At 27.8% G+C, this 22,006-nt stretch overlaps 2 protein-coding genes and 5 non-coding genes across 10 annotated transcripts in view; 6 read left to right on the plus strand and 1 right to left on the minus strand.

Moving 5' to 3' along the window:
- The window catches only part of LOC100163630 (serine/threonine-protein phosphatase 4 regulatory subunit 1), a 30,898-nt gene extending 16,649 nt beyond the window's left edge, over positions 1–14,249 (plus strand). For both annotated transcript variants that reach the window (XM_001945695.4, XM_008182124.3), the window contains 13 exons: positions 2,700–2,809; positions 2,877–3,016; positions 3,072–3,218; positions 4,544–4,714; positions 4,795–5,090; positions 7,203–7,304; positions 9,196–9,304; positions 9,364–9,451; positions 9,513–9,793; positions 9,854–10,015; positions 13,237–13,458; positions 13,526–13,802; positions 13,871–14,249. In XM_001945695.4, coding sequence (XP_001945730.1) covers positions 2,700–2,809; positions 2,877–3,016; positions 3,072–3,218; positions 4,544–4,714; positions 4,795–5,090; positions 7,203–7,304; positions 9,196–9,304; positions 9,364–9,451; positions 9,513–9,793; positions 9,854–10,015; positions 13,237–13,458; positions 13,526–13,802; positions 13,871–14,004 — 2,239 coding nt within the window. In that variant the 3' untranslated portion in view covers positions 14,005–14,249. The remainder of the gene's footprint in view (positions 1–2,699; positions 2,810–2,876; positions 3,017–3,071; positions 3,219–4,543; positions 4,715–4,794; positions 5,091–7,202; positions 7,305–9,195; positions 9,305–9,363; positions 9,452–9,512; positions 9,794–9,853; positions 10,016–13,236; positions 13,459–13,525; positions 13,803–13,870) is intronic.
- Mir71 (microRNA mir-71) lies at positions 3,314–3,375 on the plus strand. The gene has a single exon (NR_040158.1). It is a non-coding gene; the product is annotated as a microRNA mir-71 (primary transcript).
- Mir2c (microRNA mir-2c) lies at positions 3,429–3,493 on the plus strand. The gene has a single exon (NR_040150.1). It is a non-coding gene; the product is annotated as a microRNA mir-2c (primary transcript).
- Mir13a (microRNA mir-13a) lies at positions 3,546–3,606 on the plus strand. Its single transcript, NR_040133.1, has one exon. It is a non-coding gene; the product is annotated as a microRNA mir-13a (primary transcript).
- On the plus strand, positions 4,166–4,227 carry Mir2a (microRNA mir-2a). Its single transcript, NR_040148.1, has one exon. It is a non-coding gene; the product is annotated as a microRNA mir-2a (primary transcript).
- Mir2b (microRNA mir-2b) lies at positions 4,291–4,371 on the plus strand. Its single transcript, NR_040149.1, has one exon. It is a non-coding gene; the product is annotated as a microRNA mir-2b (primary transcript).
- A 166-nt stretch (positions 14,250–14,415) lies between the features above and the next one.
- Rspry1 (RING finger and SPRY domain-containing protein 1) lies at positions 14,416–21,986 on the minus strand. 3 transcript variants are annotated; one of them, XR_003839350.1, is made up of 12 exons: positions 21,099–21,981; positions 17,282–17,447; positions 17,005–17,184; positions 16,861–16,927; positions 16,661–16,801; positions 16,479–16,594; positions 16,271–16,414; positions 15,989–16,212; positions 15,766–15,921; positions 15,599–15,712; positions 14,874–15,003; positions 14,416–14,770 (listed from the first exon to the last, which is right to left on the minus strand). XR_003839350.1 is itself a non-coding variant. In XM_029488924.1 (12 exons), exons 3-12 carry the CDS (start codon positions 17,363–17,365, stop codon positions 14,653–14,655), a joined length of 1,344 nt encoding a protein of 447 aa, XP_029344784.1. In that variant the 5' UTR covers positions 17,366–17,447; positions 20,898–20,989; positions 21,099–21,237; the 3' UTR covers positions 14,416–14,652.
- Between the last annotated feature and the right edge of the window lie 20 nt (positions 21,987–22,006).

Here is a 22,006-nt window from a genome sequence, read left to right on the forward strand (position 1 = left end):
TGGCAATACCACGTTTTGCAATGATATCAAGTATGCTTCAATACTAATAACATTGGCAATAATACGTTTGACTTGGACATGATTGAATATGTAATACCACGTTTTGCATTGACATTAAATATGGCAATATCACATTATGCATTGAACATCAGTTTTAAAATCGATTTTATTCACAAAAGTAATCGATATAATTTAATTCTGACTGCAAAATCGAATTCCACACATTTTTTTCCATATGAATCGATGTTTAACTCGATTTTCGAAATTTCGGCAATACCACGTATTGCATTTGCACCCTTCAATTGGTCTATCGACCCTATAATTTTTAGAGCGCAATTGGTAAACTCCCTCACAGGTAACTCCACGCGGGATATCTAAAAATGAAAATATAATATGATTTTTCTTCCATATGCACAGCGGCCACACCGAATTACACTTAAAAGGAGTTAATTAATCAAAATTTTTTTCCGGGCAACGCCGGGTTTTTCACCTAGTTTTTACATATAATCAAATGACATGAGTTGTTTTTGTTCAAATTTGTCTGGTAGTAAACCAAAATTTAAATTGTCATTTTCGTAATTCAAAGCATTTTATTTGTTTAATATAAAGAGGACGTTGTGTTGTCTCCATCTTTACACGCACGTTACGTTTACCAGTTCCAATAGTGTGCTGTGGCCTGTTGGTTTTGATATTAGAGCGAATTATAAAAATCTATGATCAACTTTAGGCAAAAACATTATCTGTGTTATCGGTTTTTTATGATATTTTAAATTTTAAATGAGTTAACTTTTAAACTAAAATATCGTAAAAAACGATTTGAGAGAACACAGTTAATGTTCTTACTTAAAAGTTTGATAATAGGAAAATTCGTTCTAATATCAAAACTAAAAGCACACTGCCACATTATTGAAACTGGTTAACGGAAATTTGCAATGTCGTATACATGTAAGACGGGGACAACGTCATATCATGCGGATGATCATCCTATTAACAGTTTTGAAAATAAAACAAAATAGAAGAATCACAATTATTGTGAACTTATTTATTACTTTAAGTTATGAGTTAATTACTTTTTTATTTAATATCTACTATTTTTATACTCGAATTGTATTTTATATAGGTAGGTACTTAACTAAGTTTCTCTAAATTTTAAAATTAAAATTAACTAAACCAATTAAAACTTTTAATGCAAAATTATTTCACGCAAGTGCTACGAATTATAGATTTGATTTTTTCCGAGATTTTTTCCGTTTAAACTTTTCAACCAATGATCATCATGTCATCAAAAGTGTTACTCATCTTAATTTAACAATTGTATTGATAATTTAAAACTATAAAAAAAACGCAAATTTTACGCAAATAAAATATTTATTTGTTATTGTAATGCACATATTCTGATATCGTGGGCTTGGACCTATATATATATAAATAAATAAATAAATATACTTAAATGAACTTATAGGTGCTATGTTTATAATTAAAAATGTATTTTGGAAAGTGTCTGCCTGTTCTCTAATTGTTGAACATTGATCATTGGTAATTGGAAAAATATCCAAAATCCCCAAAGCAAATAATTATATATAATTATACATCATAAAATACTCATAACCTGCTTTAAAATTAAAATATAATAATATAAAGCCTATTATATTGCCTAGATGATAATCTTAACTTTAAATAATTGTATAAGAAGTTAATTCACTCCAGTGGCGTATTGCGTATTTAGAAATAATTTTTGGAGTGGGCTATTCAACTAACTATTAAATATAACTATTAAATCATACTTTATATTTTACAGTAAGATCTAAACAAATTTGTTACTTATATAATCATCGAATTTACCTCCCACTAATTATAAATAATTGCGGTGTTATTACCTTTTTTCGTCTAGATAATATTATTAGTTATTAAATTTAATTATAAAATTGATAATTGTAGTATATTAAATTTTAATACTTTAGTTCAAAAATCATTTAAGATGTTTGGATTCATAAACAGGAATACCATTAATTTTAAAAATATTAATTTATTTGTAATATAATTTAATTACAGTATAATATTTGTCAAACTGAGATACAACCCTCTGTACTTTTATTTTTATTACCAAAGAGTATACCCATCCGTTTATAAATAAATACATATTTATATAGCAATATAATATAATGCACCTATTTATCAATATTAAAATAATATAATAACTATCATTCAAGTAATCAATTTCTAATAAAATGTAATAAAATATATTAACAAATTCTATAGGTTTGGGGATTTATTTTCCTAGATTCGATCATTAAAATATTAAAGTATTGGGTATAAAATATCTGTAGATGTATTCGATGATTTAATGTTTCTAAATGTAATTTCAATGTAAATACTCAAATCCCATATAAATATAGTGTGATAAGTACTCTGAATACCTTTATATTATCACATATTAATATTGTTTTTGAAGTTTATATTCAAAAACTTCTATTAAGTTTCTATAATTTGAAAAATAATTGAATGGTTGATATGTCTTCAATGAAACATAACCTAATCAGCATTTGACACATTGAATATTTTATTTTATAATAAAGAAATTGCAGTGACTAGTTTTCTGTATGACTCATTTGTATTAAATAATTTATGATTTCATAATGCTACCTTTTTAATGTTTTTTTTTTTTTATCCATAATCATATCATAAGTGTTTGTTAACAGGAATACAACTCCAAAATATATATCTTGCTGTATGAAATTTGTAATAAAGGATCATTTAGAAATGATTCCGGACATACTCACTGTGATAGAAAAAATGACAAAAGACGAAGGTATTTTTTTTCTTTAATGTTAAGGATACCTACAAAATTTTGATTCAAAATTTTAAAACATTTACAGACAAGCTGATGCGGTTCGACACAGTCAGTACTGTTGGTTATTTATGCACGGTTTTTCACCAACACGAGAACCTCAGATCGTACATACATTCTTTCTTACTCCCAGCTATTATCAAAGCATTATCTGACCCAGCAGAACAGGTACATTGATATAACATCTTAAAACAAATAATCTATAATACTTTTCTTGGAATAGGTAATAATGCGTGCTCAGATGGTTCTCACTTACATTATAAGTAAAGGTGTGATCAATAACAAGACCATTGAAGATATTGTGTGTCCAGCACTTATATTAGCGGCCAATTCTACAGATGATCTCCATGTACAAAATAACATTGTTACGGTAAATAATTGTGATTCTTTCTTTATTTATATCTGTACAAATTTAAAGTTATATTTAAAGAAAAATGCCATTTTGATAATGTGATCGTTGCCTATTGAAAGACATGGGTAGTGAGATGCGGTATATTTAAGATTGTCTCACTATCTTGTCTTTCATGTTGCATCGATTTTAAACGACAGCAAATTTGCTTGCTTTGGAGTCGATCTGTTGCCGTCAAAGCGGGCTGTCGTAGAGTGTTCATTTTCTTTGACTATCACAGCCAGCTTTGATGAGCACCGGATCGATATTGGTCAACCGTTAACAAATCTACCTAATGCCAGACATAGGCCGTCAAAATGGATGTGAAGTGGTTTTTTTTACTATTCATATCACAGCCACTTTGATGAGCCGATGTGTGTGGTACAATCGACTGATCGGCCATCATTTTATCTAAGATGATTAGAATTTGAATTGTGTTTTTTCTTTACTATTTTAATTAAATCCTTAACTCTGTTTAAAATAATTTATTCTGTTTTTTTAGTAATTCTGTTTTTTTTTTTAGTATTTTGTAGAAAAGCCTAGGAATAATAATTTAAAAAAAATGGATATGATTATATAAAAGTATTTATTGTTTAATTATTAATATACTCTTAATCAAAAATTACAAGCAGTTGGTAATATAAAATAAATGTATTACTACATGTATGTGTTTGAGCATTAAAATCTTATTTTTACTCGTAATTTACATTATATTGATAAGTCTTATCTATATTTTAATTATTATTAGAGTTAACACTATTATAATAAATTTAAATGTATTGATGATTTCAGAATGATAATAATTCGAAGGCGTCCAAATGGTCAAATCGGATGTGACGTGTTGATATTTATATTCATATCACAGCCGTTTTTGACAATTTTGGCGGCTAATCGTAGTCTTCAAATCAAAAACTCATTGGCTTGAGATGCTCACAAAGTAACTGTGAAATGTTGGTATATTGAGTCATATCACAGCCAGCTTTGATGAGCGTTTCGAGTTGAGATTTCTTCATGGATCGGCCTTCATTTCATTGATAACTGAGGAATTGTGGTTCTCGTCAAAGTGGTTGTGAAACGTTCTGGTTTTCATTTTAAATTCAATTAATATCGTATCACAGCCAGCTTTGTATGAGCACTGCAATTTCTACAATCTATATTTTTTTTTTGTTCAAATTATCACAATGTTGTGTTCATATTTAATATTTATGTTGTTTTTTTTTTTTATTTTTAATTTAAAACAAAAGCTATTACAGTATTACTTTCTCATTACTAATATATATATATATTTTTTTTTTTTTTTTTATCAGTTAGTAGGAAAAATTGTTCTCAAAATAAATGACAATGTGCTGTGCAAAACTGTATTGCCATTCTTAATCAACAAAAGCCATAGTGATTGTATTTATGTCAGACTCGCTGCTTTATTGAGTTTTCCTGAACTTGGCCATGCATTGGATATAGACCATAAAATCAAAGTATTGGTAAGCTATTTTGTTTTTGTTTTTTAATATTGTATAATGTTTTTTGTGTTAAATTATCTTAATTTATTTTGTTTTTATAGTTGCCTCGTTATTTTGAGATGTGTAATGATCGTGTGGGCACTATTCGGAAAACATGTGCTGATATTATTACTCCATTATCAGTATGTTGTGATGATGCTTTGAGGCAAGGGCCAATTACTGATGCAGCTGGACGATTACTTAGTGACAGTTGTAAATTTGTACGGCAGACAGCTTTAGAAAACTTAGGTCCATTGATTACTACATATGCGAGTCCTGCTGTTACATCATTGGTCACTACACGCACTTTAATTCTGATGATGGTCAGCAATTTTACTGATGATTTACATTATATTACGTAAGTTCAATTTTATATTTAAATAATTTATACACACATATGCATAGCTCTATTCCTGGCTTTAGAAAAATCCCCATCTGGTTTTCAGTACATAATAACAATATTGTTAGTAAATTATAAATTTAAATATGATGAATGGTGTTATCCATGGTCCATGTTTCATTTGAAACATAGTGATGGTTAACTATCCAAATTCATCTGATTCAACTACTCGTTGGTTATAACCACTTCATATATGGAATATGTTTCAGGTATGTATTGAGTATGCATGGAGTGGTTGAATAATAATTTTAGTTTTTAATAGATTACAATACAACTTATAGAAATATACAATGAATTAATATTGCTATTACATTCTAAACTATTTACGTTTTATCTATTTTATTCAGACATTAAAATATACCTATTCATTTTTAACTGTGCACAATTAAGTCACTTAGTAACCTAAATTCCTTTTACTAATATACATAAATATATTTAAAATATATTGTGTGTATATACCCCTACCTGGGTTAAATAGCGAGAACCTTTTATAGACCTGACATAATATGCTATACAACTATGATCGCCGGTTATGAAAATAATAATATGTTCTCTACCCGTGATAGCATGTCCAATATAAACCCCTTGGGCATTAGGGAAATTATATTTAACACGGGTGGCTGGGATGAAAAACTATGGTTCAAATTTATTGTCATTGACCAGAAGGTATTCCAAATTGTAATTATGGGAGCTTTTAAATATACAACATGGGATATTCTTAGTTTTTATTATTGTTAACTTATTGGTAAAACGTATAACTAAATATTATATAATATTTTTTAAAACAACATTTCCTCAAAGTGTTGGATGTATTTTTAATAAGAGTAACTTTAAAAAATAACTTTGTTTTTAGGTAATCTGTAGTTAATTTGCACAAAATAATGTTTTAAATTTTAATTATAATTATAATTTAAAAGTTGAACCATTTTTAGATTATAATAGTAAAAAACCAATTGATGTCCTATGGGGTCATGTAAAAACAACATCACTTCTGTCTGGAGTGAATTCTGGTAGATGTGACACTTTTAGAACAACTTAAATCAGCACAGTTCAATATCACATTTAATAATTTGTTCAATTAAAAATGGCTACCTACAAAAGTACTTACTTCTGCGTAGAATTAGGCCAAACTATTATTTTTATTTTCTGTCCAATAAATTATTTATCTAATTCTTTATCTTATTTATCTATAAATGATACTGTTGTATGATATCAGATGTTATCTGAACCTTAAATGTTTGTGTGTGAATGTGCTTAATTTAGGGTTTGAGAACATATAATTTTTCTGACCATTATTGTTTATTGATAGGACAAGGGGTGAGGGTAGAGAGTGTTTATGGTCTAGGTTGGGGATAAATACACATATTTGGTTAAATATATTGTGTTTTATTGTATAAAATAAATATTTGTAGCACACTGATATTATTAGTTCATATAATGATGTTATATTAATATAACTAACAATTATAGTCCATTCAGAATAATAAGAGACCAGGCAACAGATAAAAACTAGTCGTTGCTCACTGATCTATCCCCACTAAGGCCGATCATGTTTGCCCTACCTGTAACAGTCACCTTTAGCTACTGTCACGGCAGCGGGATGGGTAATGGCGCATGATCGTATACAATCATTATTGGCTTATTAATGAATCAACCGCAAGGGTTTGGCAACTCGAAAAGCTCAGTTGCGATGTACAATAGCGGTCTGTTCTCATTCTGAATAGAGTATAGATTCAAACATTTTTCTAGCATGTTTTATTTTCTGTCATTCTGTGTTTTAACTATTATTTCATTTCTTCACTAATTTTCTTCATTATTATATAAAATTAAATGATAATTTTAATTTTAGCTTGAATGCTTTCACAAATCACAGTATTCTATTTAATAATATTTCATAATATACCTACATTTTTATTCTGCTAGGATTCAATTTTTATAATTATTTAAACTAACACTTTACATTGCATATTTGTAAATTCTATTCACTGCCTGTTTCTTTAAGCCTAAATCTTTAACTGTTATATATTTTTTCGTGTTGAATAATATTTCTAATATTCTTTAAATTTCCAGTATGAAATGTCAAACAAGTCAAGAATATTTTAAAGCTACAGAATTGTTAATGGATCGAGAAAAACCCTGGTCAAATGAAACTACGATGAAAAATGATAATAAGTAATATATTAATGTTGATACATTTTATTTATCATGTTTATAATTGTATCTTTTTGATATTTACAGTAGTCTATAATACTTAAAATGGCTTAATATCTTTTTTTTTATACAAGTTATTATTTGCACTTAGTTTGGGGAATGTGTGTTTTCTAATTTTACAAAATATTAATTCTCAATTACCTTTTATCAATAAAAAAATGAATTGTAACCATATCAATGTAATTATATTATATTTAAAGAGAATAATATTCTACTTATATTCTGCACTAGGAGAGAACATTGCCATGACACTACCAAAACACTCAACGTCAACGGTTCGTTAATGTCTAATATGTTCGGCAATTCCCAATGCATTAATATTTAAATATATTTTAAACGATACCTTCGCAGCACAAAGTGGGGTTTCTGGCCGGTCACAGCGGTCGGTCTGCATGAACAAAACATGTTCTCTCCTGGCGCAGAGATTAATATATCTTAGTACTTAATTATGTATTTTAGCCTATTTGCTTGTCTTGGTACCTCAATGTTTGGGTAATGCAAGTTTTCTAATAGGCTTATACTAAATTATGAATCGTTATTATTCACAATTACTTTTCATCCATGAAAGGTGAATTGAAACCATATCGATATATTAAAATTATATTGAAGAAAATGTATTCTTATTATATTTAATTTCTTACTTATGCATTTTAGCCTTTTGCTTGTCTTGGTACCTGTATTTTTAGGTAGTGCAAGTTTTCTAATAGGCTTATACTAAATTATGAATCGTTATTATTCACAATTACTTTTCATCCATGAAAGGTGAATTGAAACCATATCGATATATTAAAATTATATTGAAGAAAATTTATTCTTATTATATTTAATTTCTTACTTATGCATTTTAGCCTTTTGCTTGTCTTGGTACCTGTATTTTTAGGTAGTGCAAGTTTTCTAATAGGCTTAAACTAAACATTGAATCGTTATTATTCACAATTACTTTTCATCCATGAAGGGTAAATTGAAACCATATCGATATATAAAATAAAATTATATTGAAGAAAATGTATTCTTATTATATTTAATTTATTAATTATACATTTTAGCCTTTTTGCTTGTCTTGGCACCTTAATTACTAGGTAGTGTAAGTTTTCTAATAGGCTTATACTAAATATTGAATCATTATTATTCACAATTACTTTTTATCCATGAAAGGTGAATTGAAACCATATTGATATATTTAAATTATATTGAAGAAAATGTATTCTTATTATATTTAATTACTTAGTTATGCATTTTCGCATATTGGCTTGTCTTGGTACCTTAAGAGGACGTTCTACTAATATATTATGTTGTTTCCCTCTTACAAATGTATAACATAGCCAAAAACTGTTTTGAACGTAACAACTTAACTCTCTGTATTTATAGTAAAATTGTTAAATTCCACAACGCACGGGCAAGAACTTTATCTGTGGCGTAGCCTTTTAATTTTTTTGATGACACTAACCAATCAAAAAATTGAAAAAGAACCTAATGTTCTCAAACTGATAACTTCAATTGAATTTATGTTATCCAAAAAATTAGAACACTAAGTTACAGACAATGTTCTTCCCTATACATTGTGGAATTTTGGTAATTCTACTATAAATAGAGAGGTAGTAAAAGTGTTACGCCCAAAACAATTTTGGCTATGTTGTACATTTATAAGACAAAGACAACACTGTTGGTAGCACATCCTCTTAATTGATTAATTAATACAAGTTTTGTAACGGGGCTATATTTAAATACCAAATTAATATTACTCATAATTACTTAATTTTTATCTATAAAAAGTGAATTGATAACGAAATGTTGGTGGTAATTTAATGTTTACTAATTTTTTATATATATTATACATTATTTTATCTTTTAGATTTTGGGTTGCTGATTATAATGTTAAGACTGAATCTGAAGAATTATATAGCACTTTTGCATATTGGAGAGAACCCATCTGTGATACAAAATCATCTTTTAGTTTTGAAGTAAATACTAATTTTTTCTGGTTATTCGATACTTATGCTAAACTTATTTTTGCTTGCAGAATGATTGTGATGATAGGGAATCTGAGGTTGAACGACTTCAAAGCATGATACCAAATAAGTTATGGTACGTGCCAATGAATAACAATTGTAAGTTGCATAATATTTCTGAACTGTTGAAACTATTTCTTTTAAATAATATATTTTTTAGCTAATTTAAATTGCACTGAAATGAAAAAATCTGAGTTTGAAGTAAAACCGATTTTAGAGGAAGGTAATGGAGATTCTAAACCGTCTACTGAACTTAATGGCCATGATCTAGTTGTGCCTGCATTACTGCTTGATCATTATGCTGACATGGCTGGTGCATTTGATGACAGCGATCTTGCATCTCAATGTGCATGTATGTTACCCGCAGTGCTTGTTACTATAGGTCCTACTCACTGGCCATTGCTCCGACATACTTACTATGTTTTAGCTTCACACAGATCTGTATGTTGCTTGAAATTTTTTTAAGTAATTTCAAATTATTTAATCTATTTTATTTTATAGTGGAAAGTTAGAAGAAAAGCTGCATCTTATATACATAAATTGGCCATTTACATTGGTGAAGAAGCTACATCCAGAGATCTCTTACCAATATTTGAGTCTCTTGTATTAGATTTAGACGAAGTACGATCTGGTGCTATAGACAATTTTGCTGCTTTTCTGAAGGTAAAATAATGTTGAAATGTAGGTGGGATAATTAGTTTCACACATTTTGATATCCATCACCAAACAATATTTTTTACTTTTTTGTGTACCTATATTCAATTTTAATTTTATATTTGAAACAGAAGATTTGTATATTTCGTTATCTGATTGAGTAGTTAATTGGTTGTATAACCTGCTGTGCTATTAGTTTATCCATTAAAAAAATAAATAGAACATCCACTTATGCATGAAACACTTGTAAAATATGCACTTACATGTTCTGAAGTATGCCCGATGAAACGATCAAAAACAAATTTTGAATATCAAGTAATCGTGGGTTTGGATCCAAAAGGTTCTATGTAAATATTTTATGAAATTCACTTTTTTCATTATATACGCTATGAATTTTACCACCCTTTTTTCTAGCTAGTAATAAATTCAATATGTTAAGAATCATTATACATCCAAATCAAATAAGTATAAGCTGAAAAATATTTAAATACATTTAAATTGGCTTTTCTGAACAATTTCAAATTTACACATAGAACCTTTTGGATCCAAACCCACGTAATCCATTCAATTATTAGTTTTATTTTATTTTTATGATTTGTCATAGATCTAATGATTCATCGTATAGTCTCAAACTAATAAAGTTGTTATACAAGAATATAAATAATTAATAAACTTATATAATAATCTAAATTAAAAAGCTTATATGAAATTAATATGCGTTACGAGGACGCTATACCCGTATGCATTGTTGCCGTCTTACAAATTTACAACATGTTCACAATTTTATTGAGTTATTAAAATGTTTAATTTATAATATGATGAAAAACTTATGGTCCGTGTTTCATCTGATATCTCAGTGATGAACTTAAACCTAAATTATATCTGATTTAATATAATTTACCGCAATATTTGGCGAAAAAAAAATTGAATTATAGTAAAATATCTTTTTGATATGACAAAAAATGTATGGTCTGCTTATCTGATACCAGTGAATTTTTTCTATACTATTTTTGATTGAAATATTTTTAAAAAGGTCATGTTCACAATTCTATTGTGTTATTAAAATGTTTAATTTATAATATGATGAAAAACTTATGGTCCGTGTTTCATCTGATATCTCAGTGATGAACTTAAACCTAAATTATATCTGATTTAATATAATTTACCGCAATATTTGGCGAAAAAAAAATTGATTTAAAGTAAAATATCTTTTTGATATGACGAAAAAATGTATGGTTCTTGTTTATCTGATACCAGTGATTTTTTTCTATACTATTTTTGATTGAAGTATTTTTAAAAAGGTCATGTTCACAATTCTATTGTGTTATTAAAATGTTTAATTTATAATATGATGAAAAACTTATGGTCCGTGTTTCATCTGATATCTCAGTGATGAACTTAAACCTAAATTATATCTGATTTAATATAATTTACCGCAATATTTGGCGAAAAAAAAAATTGAATTATAGTAAAATATCTTTTTGATATGACAAAAAATGTATGGTCTTTACTTATCTGATACCAGTGAACTTTTTCTATACTATTTTTGATTGAAATATTTTTAAAAAGGTCATGTTCACAATTTTATTGAGTTATTAAAATGTTTAATTTATAATATGATGAAAAATTTATGGTCCGTGTTTCATCTGATATCTCAGTGATGAACTTAAACCTAAATTATATCTGATTTAATATAATTTACCGCAATATTTGGCGAAAAAAAAAATTGAATTATAGTAAAATATCTTTTTGATATGACAAAAAATGTATGGTCTTTACTTATCTGATACCAGTGAACTTTTTCTATACTATTTTTGATTGAAATATTTTTAAAAAGGTCATGTTCACAATTTTATTGAGTTATTAAAATGTTTAATTTATAATATGATGAAAAATTTATGGTCCGTGTTTCATCTGATATCTCAGTGATGAACTTAAAACCTAAATTATATCTGATTTAATATAATTTACCGCAATATTTGGCAAAAAAAAATTGAATTATAGTTAAATATCTTTTTGATATGACGAAAAAATGTATGGTTCTTGTTTATCTGATACCAGTGAATTTTTTCTATACTATTTTTGATTGAAGTATTTTTAAAAAGGTCATGTTCACAATTTTATTGTGTTATTAAAATGTTTAATTTATAATATGATGAAAAACTTATGGTCCGTGTTTCATCTGATATCTCAGTGATGAACTTAAAACCTAAATTATATCTGATTTAATATAATTTACCGCAATATTTGGCGAAAAAAAAAATTGAATTATAGTAAAATATCTTTTTGATATGACAAAAAATGTATGGTCTTTACTTATCTGATACCAGTGAACTTTTTCTATACTATTTTTGATTGAAATATTTTTAAAAAGGTCATGTTCACAATTTTATTGAGTTATTAAAATGTTTAATTTATAATATGATGAAAAATTTATGGTCCGTGTTTCATCTGATATCTCAGTGATGAACTTAAACCTAAATTATATCTGATTTAATATAATTTACCGCAATATTTGGCGAAAAAAAAAATTGAATTATAGTAAAATATCTTTTTGATATGACAAAAAATGTATGGTCTTTACTTATCTGATACCAGTGAACTTTTTCTATACTATTTTTGATTGAAATATTTTTAAAAAGGTCATGTTCACAATTTTATTGAGTTATTAAAATGTTTAATTTATAATATGATGAAAAATTTATGGTCCGTGTTTCATCTGATATCTCAGTGATGAACTTAAAACCTAAATTATATCTGATTTAATATAATTTACCGCAATATTTGGCAAAAAAAAATTGAATTATAGTTAAATATCTTTTTGATATGACGAAAAAATGTATGGTTCTTGTTTATCTGATACCAGTGAATTTTTTCTATACTATTTTTGATTGAAGTATTTTTAAAAAGGTCATGTTCACAATTTTATTGTGTTATTAAAATGTTTAATTTATAATATGATGAAAAACTTATGGTCCGTGTTTCAACTGATACCTCAGTGATGAACCTCAACCTAACTTAATCTGATTATACTGTTGATGTATATTAAATAAGTTTCTTGAACTTATAATGTTAAGATGTGAGTAAACTATGTCAAATTTATTTTAAATACCATATATTATGAGAAGTTGAACTTTAATTAACACAAGGTGGTAATGATGATAATTAACCAGAATATTATAAATAGATAAAAATATGAAAATTATTAATATTATATCATATTATATTAGATGTTATCGGTGACTGTACGTAGTGATTTGGCGCCTATGATGTGTCGTTTTTTGAAAACTGATTATGAATGGAACTGGCGCTTCCGACAAAATTTCTGCGAACAATTAGCAGAGTCTTTACACCTATTTACACCACTCGATATGTATCATCATATACATGAGGTATGTTTGTCCTTACTCATGGATAGAATATCATCTGTGCGTCAGTCTGCTTTATCACTGGTAATTATAAATGATTTTTACTTAAATTATAGACCATATTAACTGTGTTTATATTACTACTTGCTAGGTTCCTGAATTATTGGTGGTACTTAATAAAAATCTAAGTCTGAAACGATTGATGTTGAATGAACTAGTTACGCGTTTTGGACGAGCAGACTTGTGGAGTAGACGACAAATGTTTGCCCAAATATGCTCTTACATATTGAACTACGGTGACCGATGTCTATCTACGATAGATTTCAATAATGAATTAATGCCTTGTTTGCTAAACTTGGGTTCTGACCGTGTACCAAATGTTCGATTAATGGTAGCCAAAACTCTATATACACAAGTTGCTAACAACTGTAAGTGTAACAAAAAAATACGTATTTGGCAAACTAATATTATATTTATACATACATATTTATTATAGCGGTGTTTATGGATTTACAAAATCCTCAACATAATGTACTTACTGAAACCTTGACAAGGTTAAGAAGAGATGAGGACCGGGATGTTCGTTACTTTGCTGATAGCAACCGGGGCTTTGGTATTAGTGCCAATTAGTTTATATTAATTTACATGTGCGATCACTTTTATTTACTTTTAATTTTACAATAACAGTTATTCACAATAAATTTTATCCAAAAATGGCTGTGCCAACATTAATGCATATGAAAATAAACTTAATATGATTATTATTTATAAAAAATATTTATTATTATTTTTATTGTTATTATTATTATAATATTAATTGATATATATATATATATATATTCAGATGAATAACATTTTATTTTTGCAATATAATATTTTAATGTTTTTATTATTAGCCAATGTATGTTCCTACTAAATGGTTTTTTTTCCTTTTACTTAGTTACATATTACTCAAAATATATGAAAAGTTATGGTCTACCAAATTCTTTGGATTCCAGAACTAAAAATTGGAAACTTTTAAAATAAAGAAAAATATATTGATTCAATGTTTGAAAGAGTTTAATTTTTAAGACATTTGTTAAATATACACAAAGTTTATAAAGACTTACAATATAAAAGAATATAATATGTATACATATACAGAGTTAACCACCTTGTTTTCCCATGTCCCTGTATTAGTTAAATGAGAAAATGGGAAAACAAGGGGTATGCGACCCTATATAAATGTACATAACCGTATATAATAATTTGTAAAAAATGGAAGAGATCACATCACAACTAACTGACTAGGACTATTGGTGTGGCTGTTGTAGGAATGCTTTCCTGAAACCTGTCGATTAATTGACGACAAACTGGACAAAGTGTTAGCTGCTGTGCACAGTTTTCACAATAACCTCTGAAACAAACAGTAGAAGAATACATACAAAACATTCGTCAAACTTAAGAATTAATAGTTCTTTGCAGTCATATTTCTAATGATACGAGAATATGAATATTACTTCAGCCATAATATTCAAATTATACTCTTGTACTGCAGTATAAAATTTTTTAATTGTTGACATATGCAATAGAGGTCTGCATATACCAACTAAAACTGCCCTATTCAAAAATTATCATAGACATTTGGACCTGAAAAAAATATAATACCAGTAACTAAATAAATTTAGCTGGCATAATCTGACGCTGTGTAAGGATATGGTGCAATATATAATTGATATTATTTGAAACATTAAGAATATAGGCTAAAGGTAATAAAATATAGCATAATTTTTGATGAAAAGTGCTATTTAGCATTAATGATGCTATTGTAGTATTGGCTGTAAAATTTTTGGTTAGGGGATTACTATGAGTCAAATATCTAGGTGGTTGTAAATTGTATAGAAACATTTTTCTTTGATTATTGTTTTTAGTTTTAAATCTTACCCAAATATTAAGAAAAATATAGGCTATAGCAGTAATGTTGATATTTAATTGGTCTTGTATTATTTAAATATTTTTATTTTAAAGAGTTATGAACATTTTAAACTATGGCTATGCAGGTTTCAGTATACACAGTAAATAATATTGAACTAATAGTTATATTTTATGTAAGCATTTTAAGTTAAAATGTGTAAGTACATCAAAATGTTTAAAAAATTGAAATCATTTACCTAATTAATAATGATTATAAGTGTTCCTTAAAGGAAATTGACCTGAAGGTAATATTTTATTATAAATTACTTACTCGTGTTTACAAGGGTATAACATAACATCAGCTTTATGATCAAAACAAATTGTACATGAATCTTCATCAGCTGTTTGCTTGCCCAACAAACCTAATAAGCCCAGTCTCATTTGTCTAAAAAAAAATAAAATTATTTCACACATCATATTTTTTATATAAATATTTACTTTGGTAAGATTGTTTTTTCTTTTGCATCCAATTTTCCATGGTCATTCATGATACTAAATTTTACGCCTTTTGGTGGATATTTGAATGGTTTGCTACCAAAGTTAAAACGACTTTGTTGGAATGTCATAAAACTAGCTGCAGCAAAAAACTCTGTCCTATATTTGTAGAATTCAAACTTTTTTAAGATGCAAATAATATAGATAAAAATGTTTGTCGTCATACTTGGCATATTGAAATATTTTATCATTAAAAGCTACAATTTGACCATTTAGGTAGAATGTTGCAGTTGGAGATGGTTTTTCCACTTGTAATAAGCAACCAACTGTGTCTCCTTCTCGCCATGGCCTTCCAGATACACAACTTGTACATCGAGCACCATGCCAAACTAGTTGTCTACATCCATCATAGGCTACGGAATATTCATCATCACCTATGCCATATCCTTCCTAAAATGATTTATTCATATCAATTCAATAAAACATGTGATAAAATATAAATATTTACATGATTAACAAATTTCGAATTTCTAGTTGACCATCCAATTTGCATGACACCAGATGTTAATATTGTTACTTCATAGTACCAAGTGCCTTTGTCAATTTGGAATGTACAGCGGACACTTTCAAAACTACAAGCATCACATCTAGCCTAGTTAAAAAAAATGTATGAGGTTGTATAAGAAATATATGGTTATTTAGAATATTGCTTATACTTCTAAACCAGAAGGACCCAGTTTTAGATACTCGCTAGCATCTTCTTGATTTAATATAGCATTCACACCTTCCATTGAAATATTTAAATATGATGATGTCCTTTGATCGTCCACAACTAATTAAAAATCAAAATAAAATATTATTACATTAAAATTAATATAACATTAAATTAGTGTATTACATATGTTATCCAGTAGCCATTCAGCGCAAAACCCAACTTGAGCATAAAATGGTTGATCGGAACCTGTCAACCTTTCAAATATTGACAACATAGCCAAAGGTCCAGTCTTCATAAAAGTTTCAATTGTAAATCTGTTCTCTCCTAAAAATTAAAAGGTACATTTATAAATGACAATAACGATAAATTAAAATGGAACATACTTATTTGTGCGAATTTTTCAAGTGCAATTAATGAAAATAGTATAATTGATGGATGAACTTGCAAATCCTAGAAAAAAATTTATTGGATATTTTAAAGTTCATTCAATATACATCTGATATCAGTGTTTTGAGTGTATAACTAACCATGTTATTGAAAAGATAAGTCAATGTATCTTTAGTTAATAAAGCAATACTTAAAGGTCCAGGTAACTTGTCAGCGAGTATACCTAATATTACACAAATGTTACGATGTTGGTCAACTGTTTTACGTTTAGGAGTTTTATTTGACAAATCTAACATTTGTGATAATTTCATTACAGTGTCCTAAAATAAAAAATTTAATTTAACATTAATTATGTTATCTTAAACAAAATTAATATGTTTTTAAATAGAATTTTAAAAATGTAATAATTATTTTTACTTTATCGGGTAGAGGGCAATCGTCAAGAATAACAGTTATAAGAGCTGGACTTAGTGGATCGTCAAGGGGAATGACATGAATCATAGACAATACCACTTGAATCCAACCATCACCATCATCTGCGACCCAATGTAACTTTCGCAATGCTTCAGGAGCTTCAGTACCACTGGAAAATAAAATATGGTTAATTTATGCTAATAATTAAACCATAATAGTCATGTTTATAATATGAATTTGATCAAGTTTTAGATTAATTTTATAAAAACTAGAGTTGATTTGTATAACTATTTTGCTTTGTTATACTTTATTGTAAAAAAAAAATTCATAATTTTGAGATAAGCAAAATCTATTTAGTTATGAATAATAAATATCTATGCTGCAGAGCACCCTTTATATAGAACCTAGTTGTTTTTTTCTTTAAAATATGAAGCTATTAGTTATTTATACTAGTTGCACTCGGTCACCATGCCTATACATTTTAATACATCTATACTTATTTATGAGATGAAAAGGTAGATAATGAAATGCAAGAGAAACTTAATATACTCATACCTCGTAGTTTTTTAAGTAAAACTGGAGTATCCGGGAAAAACCTGAATAGGTGGCCACCCTAGTTGGGGTTGATTAATTTTGAATAATTCATGAAAGAAGCAAAGTGTTTGTTATCAGCTGTGTGATGAGGTTAATAGTTTAGCATTTTAAAAACGTTGAGAATCATATTGCATTGGAAATCAGTACATATTAGTGACAGTATTTAGATGTGCGTGCTGTAAATTTACCAGGTAAAACAATTTACCGTGTATTTTACAATTTTTTTTACCCAAAAAAATTTAGTGTCGCCCATCTAATAGAATGCAATCAAAAACACCTATCCTGAATTGCAAAGAGTTAATTTTTTTTTATCAACTGATAATAAATACCAATACAATAATTATTATACTATTGTTCTATGGTAATAGTTAAAAGTAAATAAATATAAAATATGTTTTGACATTTGAACATAAAAAATTATGGAAATGTTGTGGTAATTTTGATAAATTAAATATTCATAATATGTACTGATACAGAACAATAGATCCATTTTAAGTTCTTTATTAATATTATTAGAAAGAATTAAATTTGTCCAGAATACAATAATAGTTGTTACAATCATAATATTTACTAATACAAAATATGGTCCTAAGAAATTTTTTTTATTTAACCTTAGATTCCATTTTACCACTTGGTAAATTTACAGATATTTTTTTACATAAATTCTCAATCTCTAACAATATTATTGTAGTTATTTTTTGAGAGTTTGAAGGAACAGGACTTTTCAAGATACAATAATATGTGCCGGTTTGTGGACAATATGCAATACCTATGCAAATCAGGTAGTAAATCTACCTATTCTGGATGGCAGACACAACAATTTGGTAGCAGAAAGTGAAAATGGTATTTTGCGAAAAGCCATGACAGCATGAGATACATAATTATACAAATATTATACAAAGACCCAGGGAGGTGCCAAGGTCACTCGCTTGGCCAATTAAAATTGAAAAGTCCCTCGATTTGTTATGTAAAACCATCTTGTGTAGGTCTTGAGGTAACGACAAACTTCGGAGGAAGTCTACTCGATTTCCAGGAGTAGAAATAGTCAACCTGATTTAAGCAGTAGGTACTGTAATATTGACAATTTTGATTTGCCGCTTTTGGAACTAACTAAATCAACCTTTTTCTAACATAAAATTTGATTTCTTCAAAGTATTCAAATTATACATTCATCAAAACATTATTTACTGTAATTAAAAATACATTTTAGATACTAGGTATAATTAACGTTTGAACTTTATGAAAAACACTTATTCATGTAACAAAATAAAGCACATATTTATTATATTCTGAGCTATATTCAGAGAACAATCTAAAGTTAAATATTATAAAATAATAATTTAAATGTACAAATCATTTTGTATACATTTAGAAACAGATTCATTTTGTTAAAGTCCATGAAGTGTGATTTTAACAAACAAATTAATTGGTTTGTAGCTAGTAAACAAAGTATTATCCTAGACTACTACGGTAAAATGTTAATCATACCTAAGTACCTAACTCAAAATATTAATAAAATACTCAGTATGTCTTTGATCTAATAAATATTTAAGTCTGCTAAAATTGTTATTATAAATTTACTTTAAACAATTAAAACATGTATTAATAATTAGATAAATAAAAAATGTGATAAATATTAATCAATTTAGGTACCTAAATTTCCATATTTGTAATAAAATGACTACCTAGAATAATTATAAAACAATTAAACCAATTCCACAATGTTTAGTGAATAAAATGAAAATCAAAACACTATTAAAATTGACATTTCATTATACTATTATAGCTATTTTAATGGACCGAAATATATTTTTTGTTTTTTTTTGGGAATATAATAGGGTATTAAGTGCCACCAAAATATATTCTGTAACAGTAATGATTACAGAATGTCATAATGAATAGCAAGCTATTGTAATAAAATAAGGTAGATGTATTCATTGAGAATATTATTGCATGAAAAAAATTAAATGAAAAAGGTTAAAAAGGTTACCTTTATAAAAAAAAAAGGAGAACTATCAATTATTTATTATTAAATCCTAGAGAGAAACTTGTGGTTATCACAGGGCATCTCATACAATATATTATAATTGATAAATGCGTTTTTTAAGTACCTTATCTTATAGGTTTTATAACATTTCAAATGAAGAATGGATACAATTTTATTGGATTATTTTTAGTTGATATAAATGTACAACCATTTTTTAATTTTATAGTAAATTATTTTAATAAAATTAGGCAGGTACCTACAACAATATTTTAAAATTCAGCTGATACGTGGAAGAATTAGGGGGGTTAGTGACCGTGCCCCCTCCCCCAAGATAGTATTTCTAAAAAATTGTATTGTTATAAATAAAACTACAAAAAAAAACATATAATACAGACATTTTTCTGAAAATTATGACTTAGCCCCCTTCCCCCACACACAACCTTGTCAGTGGAGCTGCCACTGGGCCGACCAGAGATATCAAAAAAGAGATCTGACCATGTTTTTCAGTGTTCTTTTTTTATTAAAATGTAGTAGAAGTCTAGTAAACAAAAAAACCTTTTTTGATAAACATTATATATTAAAATCATTCTGTTTTTATATTCTTCAATTTTGTTGAGTCATAAGAATGGGTTTATAATAAATTATTTGTTGAAGTATGTATTCTTATTAATGTAACAAAATTAAATTTAATAACATAATATAAATTAGTAATTACCCTTACTACCTATACACTGTAGGTACAGTAATAATTATGTAGCAGGTAAATAAATTTATTTTATAGGTAAATTAGTATGAATAAAATATACTATGATTATCATGGCTTACATTTCATCTGGATTAGAATAGGTATAGTTAAATTAATTTATTATATACCTACAGGATTACTTTATTAAATTTACTGTGGTTCAATCTTTTGATATTGTTTGAGAATTATAAAAATTACCTACCAAATTGTTGGACAGATTAAGATAATGAATACGTTGTCCATAGGTACTTTAGAAAATAACAAATAGATAATATTATAAATTAGATACCTACCTAACTATTCAAATTGATTAATGGGTTTTCAGGATTTTTCAATAAATTTATACTTAAAGAACGTGAATAGTGTAGTATAATTAGGAAGTTAGCTGTAAGAAAATAAAAGGAACATTATTCAGTGATGAAATGGTTATTGTAATGTACATGTTACACATATAATTGCTCAACGCAAACCTAGCTTGCATCGGAATTGCTTACTTCTCAATAAGTCCCAAATTCTTGATGATGCTCAATGTCTGAAGCACAAGCGAATCGGTCTGTCTGACCGAACCACTGCGGCTACGACGCCTGCCAAATATAAACCGTCTCCGTTCACCGCCATCGTGACCGAATATGTTCGTCACATTCTCGCCGTTCTGACACGATTTACAGTGGAACGCACCCATGAAAACAGCGATGACAATTACAACAACGGTGGTAGGAGGGATATGCAAAATTAAATCCAAAAAATCGTCACTTTTATTATTGTTGCTAAATGGTCGGTATTATTATTGTTCGACCGTCAGGTAGTCGTGCGACGATCTCCGGACAACGGTGCACGGCACAGTAGCAGTGTGGTACACTGCGTCGGTTGTCGATGATCAAAATATTATTGAAGTCGATTCTCGTGCAACGAACAGCGATTGCCGCGGTTCAAGTCAAAAAACATTATTAACGCCGTTGAAACCGACTCGAGTCGAGTGCGCCATTAACGCTGCAGAGTGCCGACCGACAGTGCGCGCTCCCGCCTGCTCGTGTGTGCGTGTTCAATATTATTTACGTCAACAACAATAAAAATACATATTATTAAATGCGGAAAACGATTAATCGCGCGCGCGTGTGCGTGTGTATATCTGGTTTACGTGTTATATTGTATGTTCGTGTGCGTATGTATATAGTACAACATTACGCACCATGTATCGAGATAATTGTTTTGTACGTTACATACTGTCATAGACAAGTATATAAAATAACAAATAAACAAATACGTTTAGTGATTCATCGTTAAATAATAATAATAGTAGAAAAAACTTCCTAGTGAAAAAAAATACTTTCAGATTTTCAGCTGGAGCTGATGTTATCAATTTATCATCAGCCATCCAGACTGCGTACACTGTGCAAGGTGA

The sequence above is a fragment of the Acyrthosiphon pisum genome, chromosome A2, assembly GCF_005508785.2.
Source record: "Acyrthosiphon pisum isolate AL4f chromosome A2, pea_aphid_22Mar2018_4r6ur, whole genome shotgun sequence".
NCBI lineage: Eukaryota > Metazoa > Arthropoda > Insecta > Hemiptera > Aphididae > Acyrthosiphon > Acyrthosiphon pisum.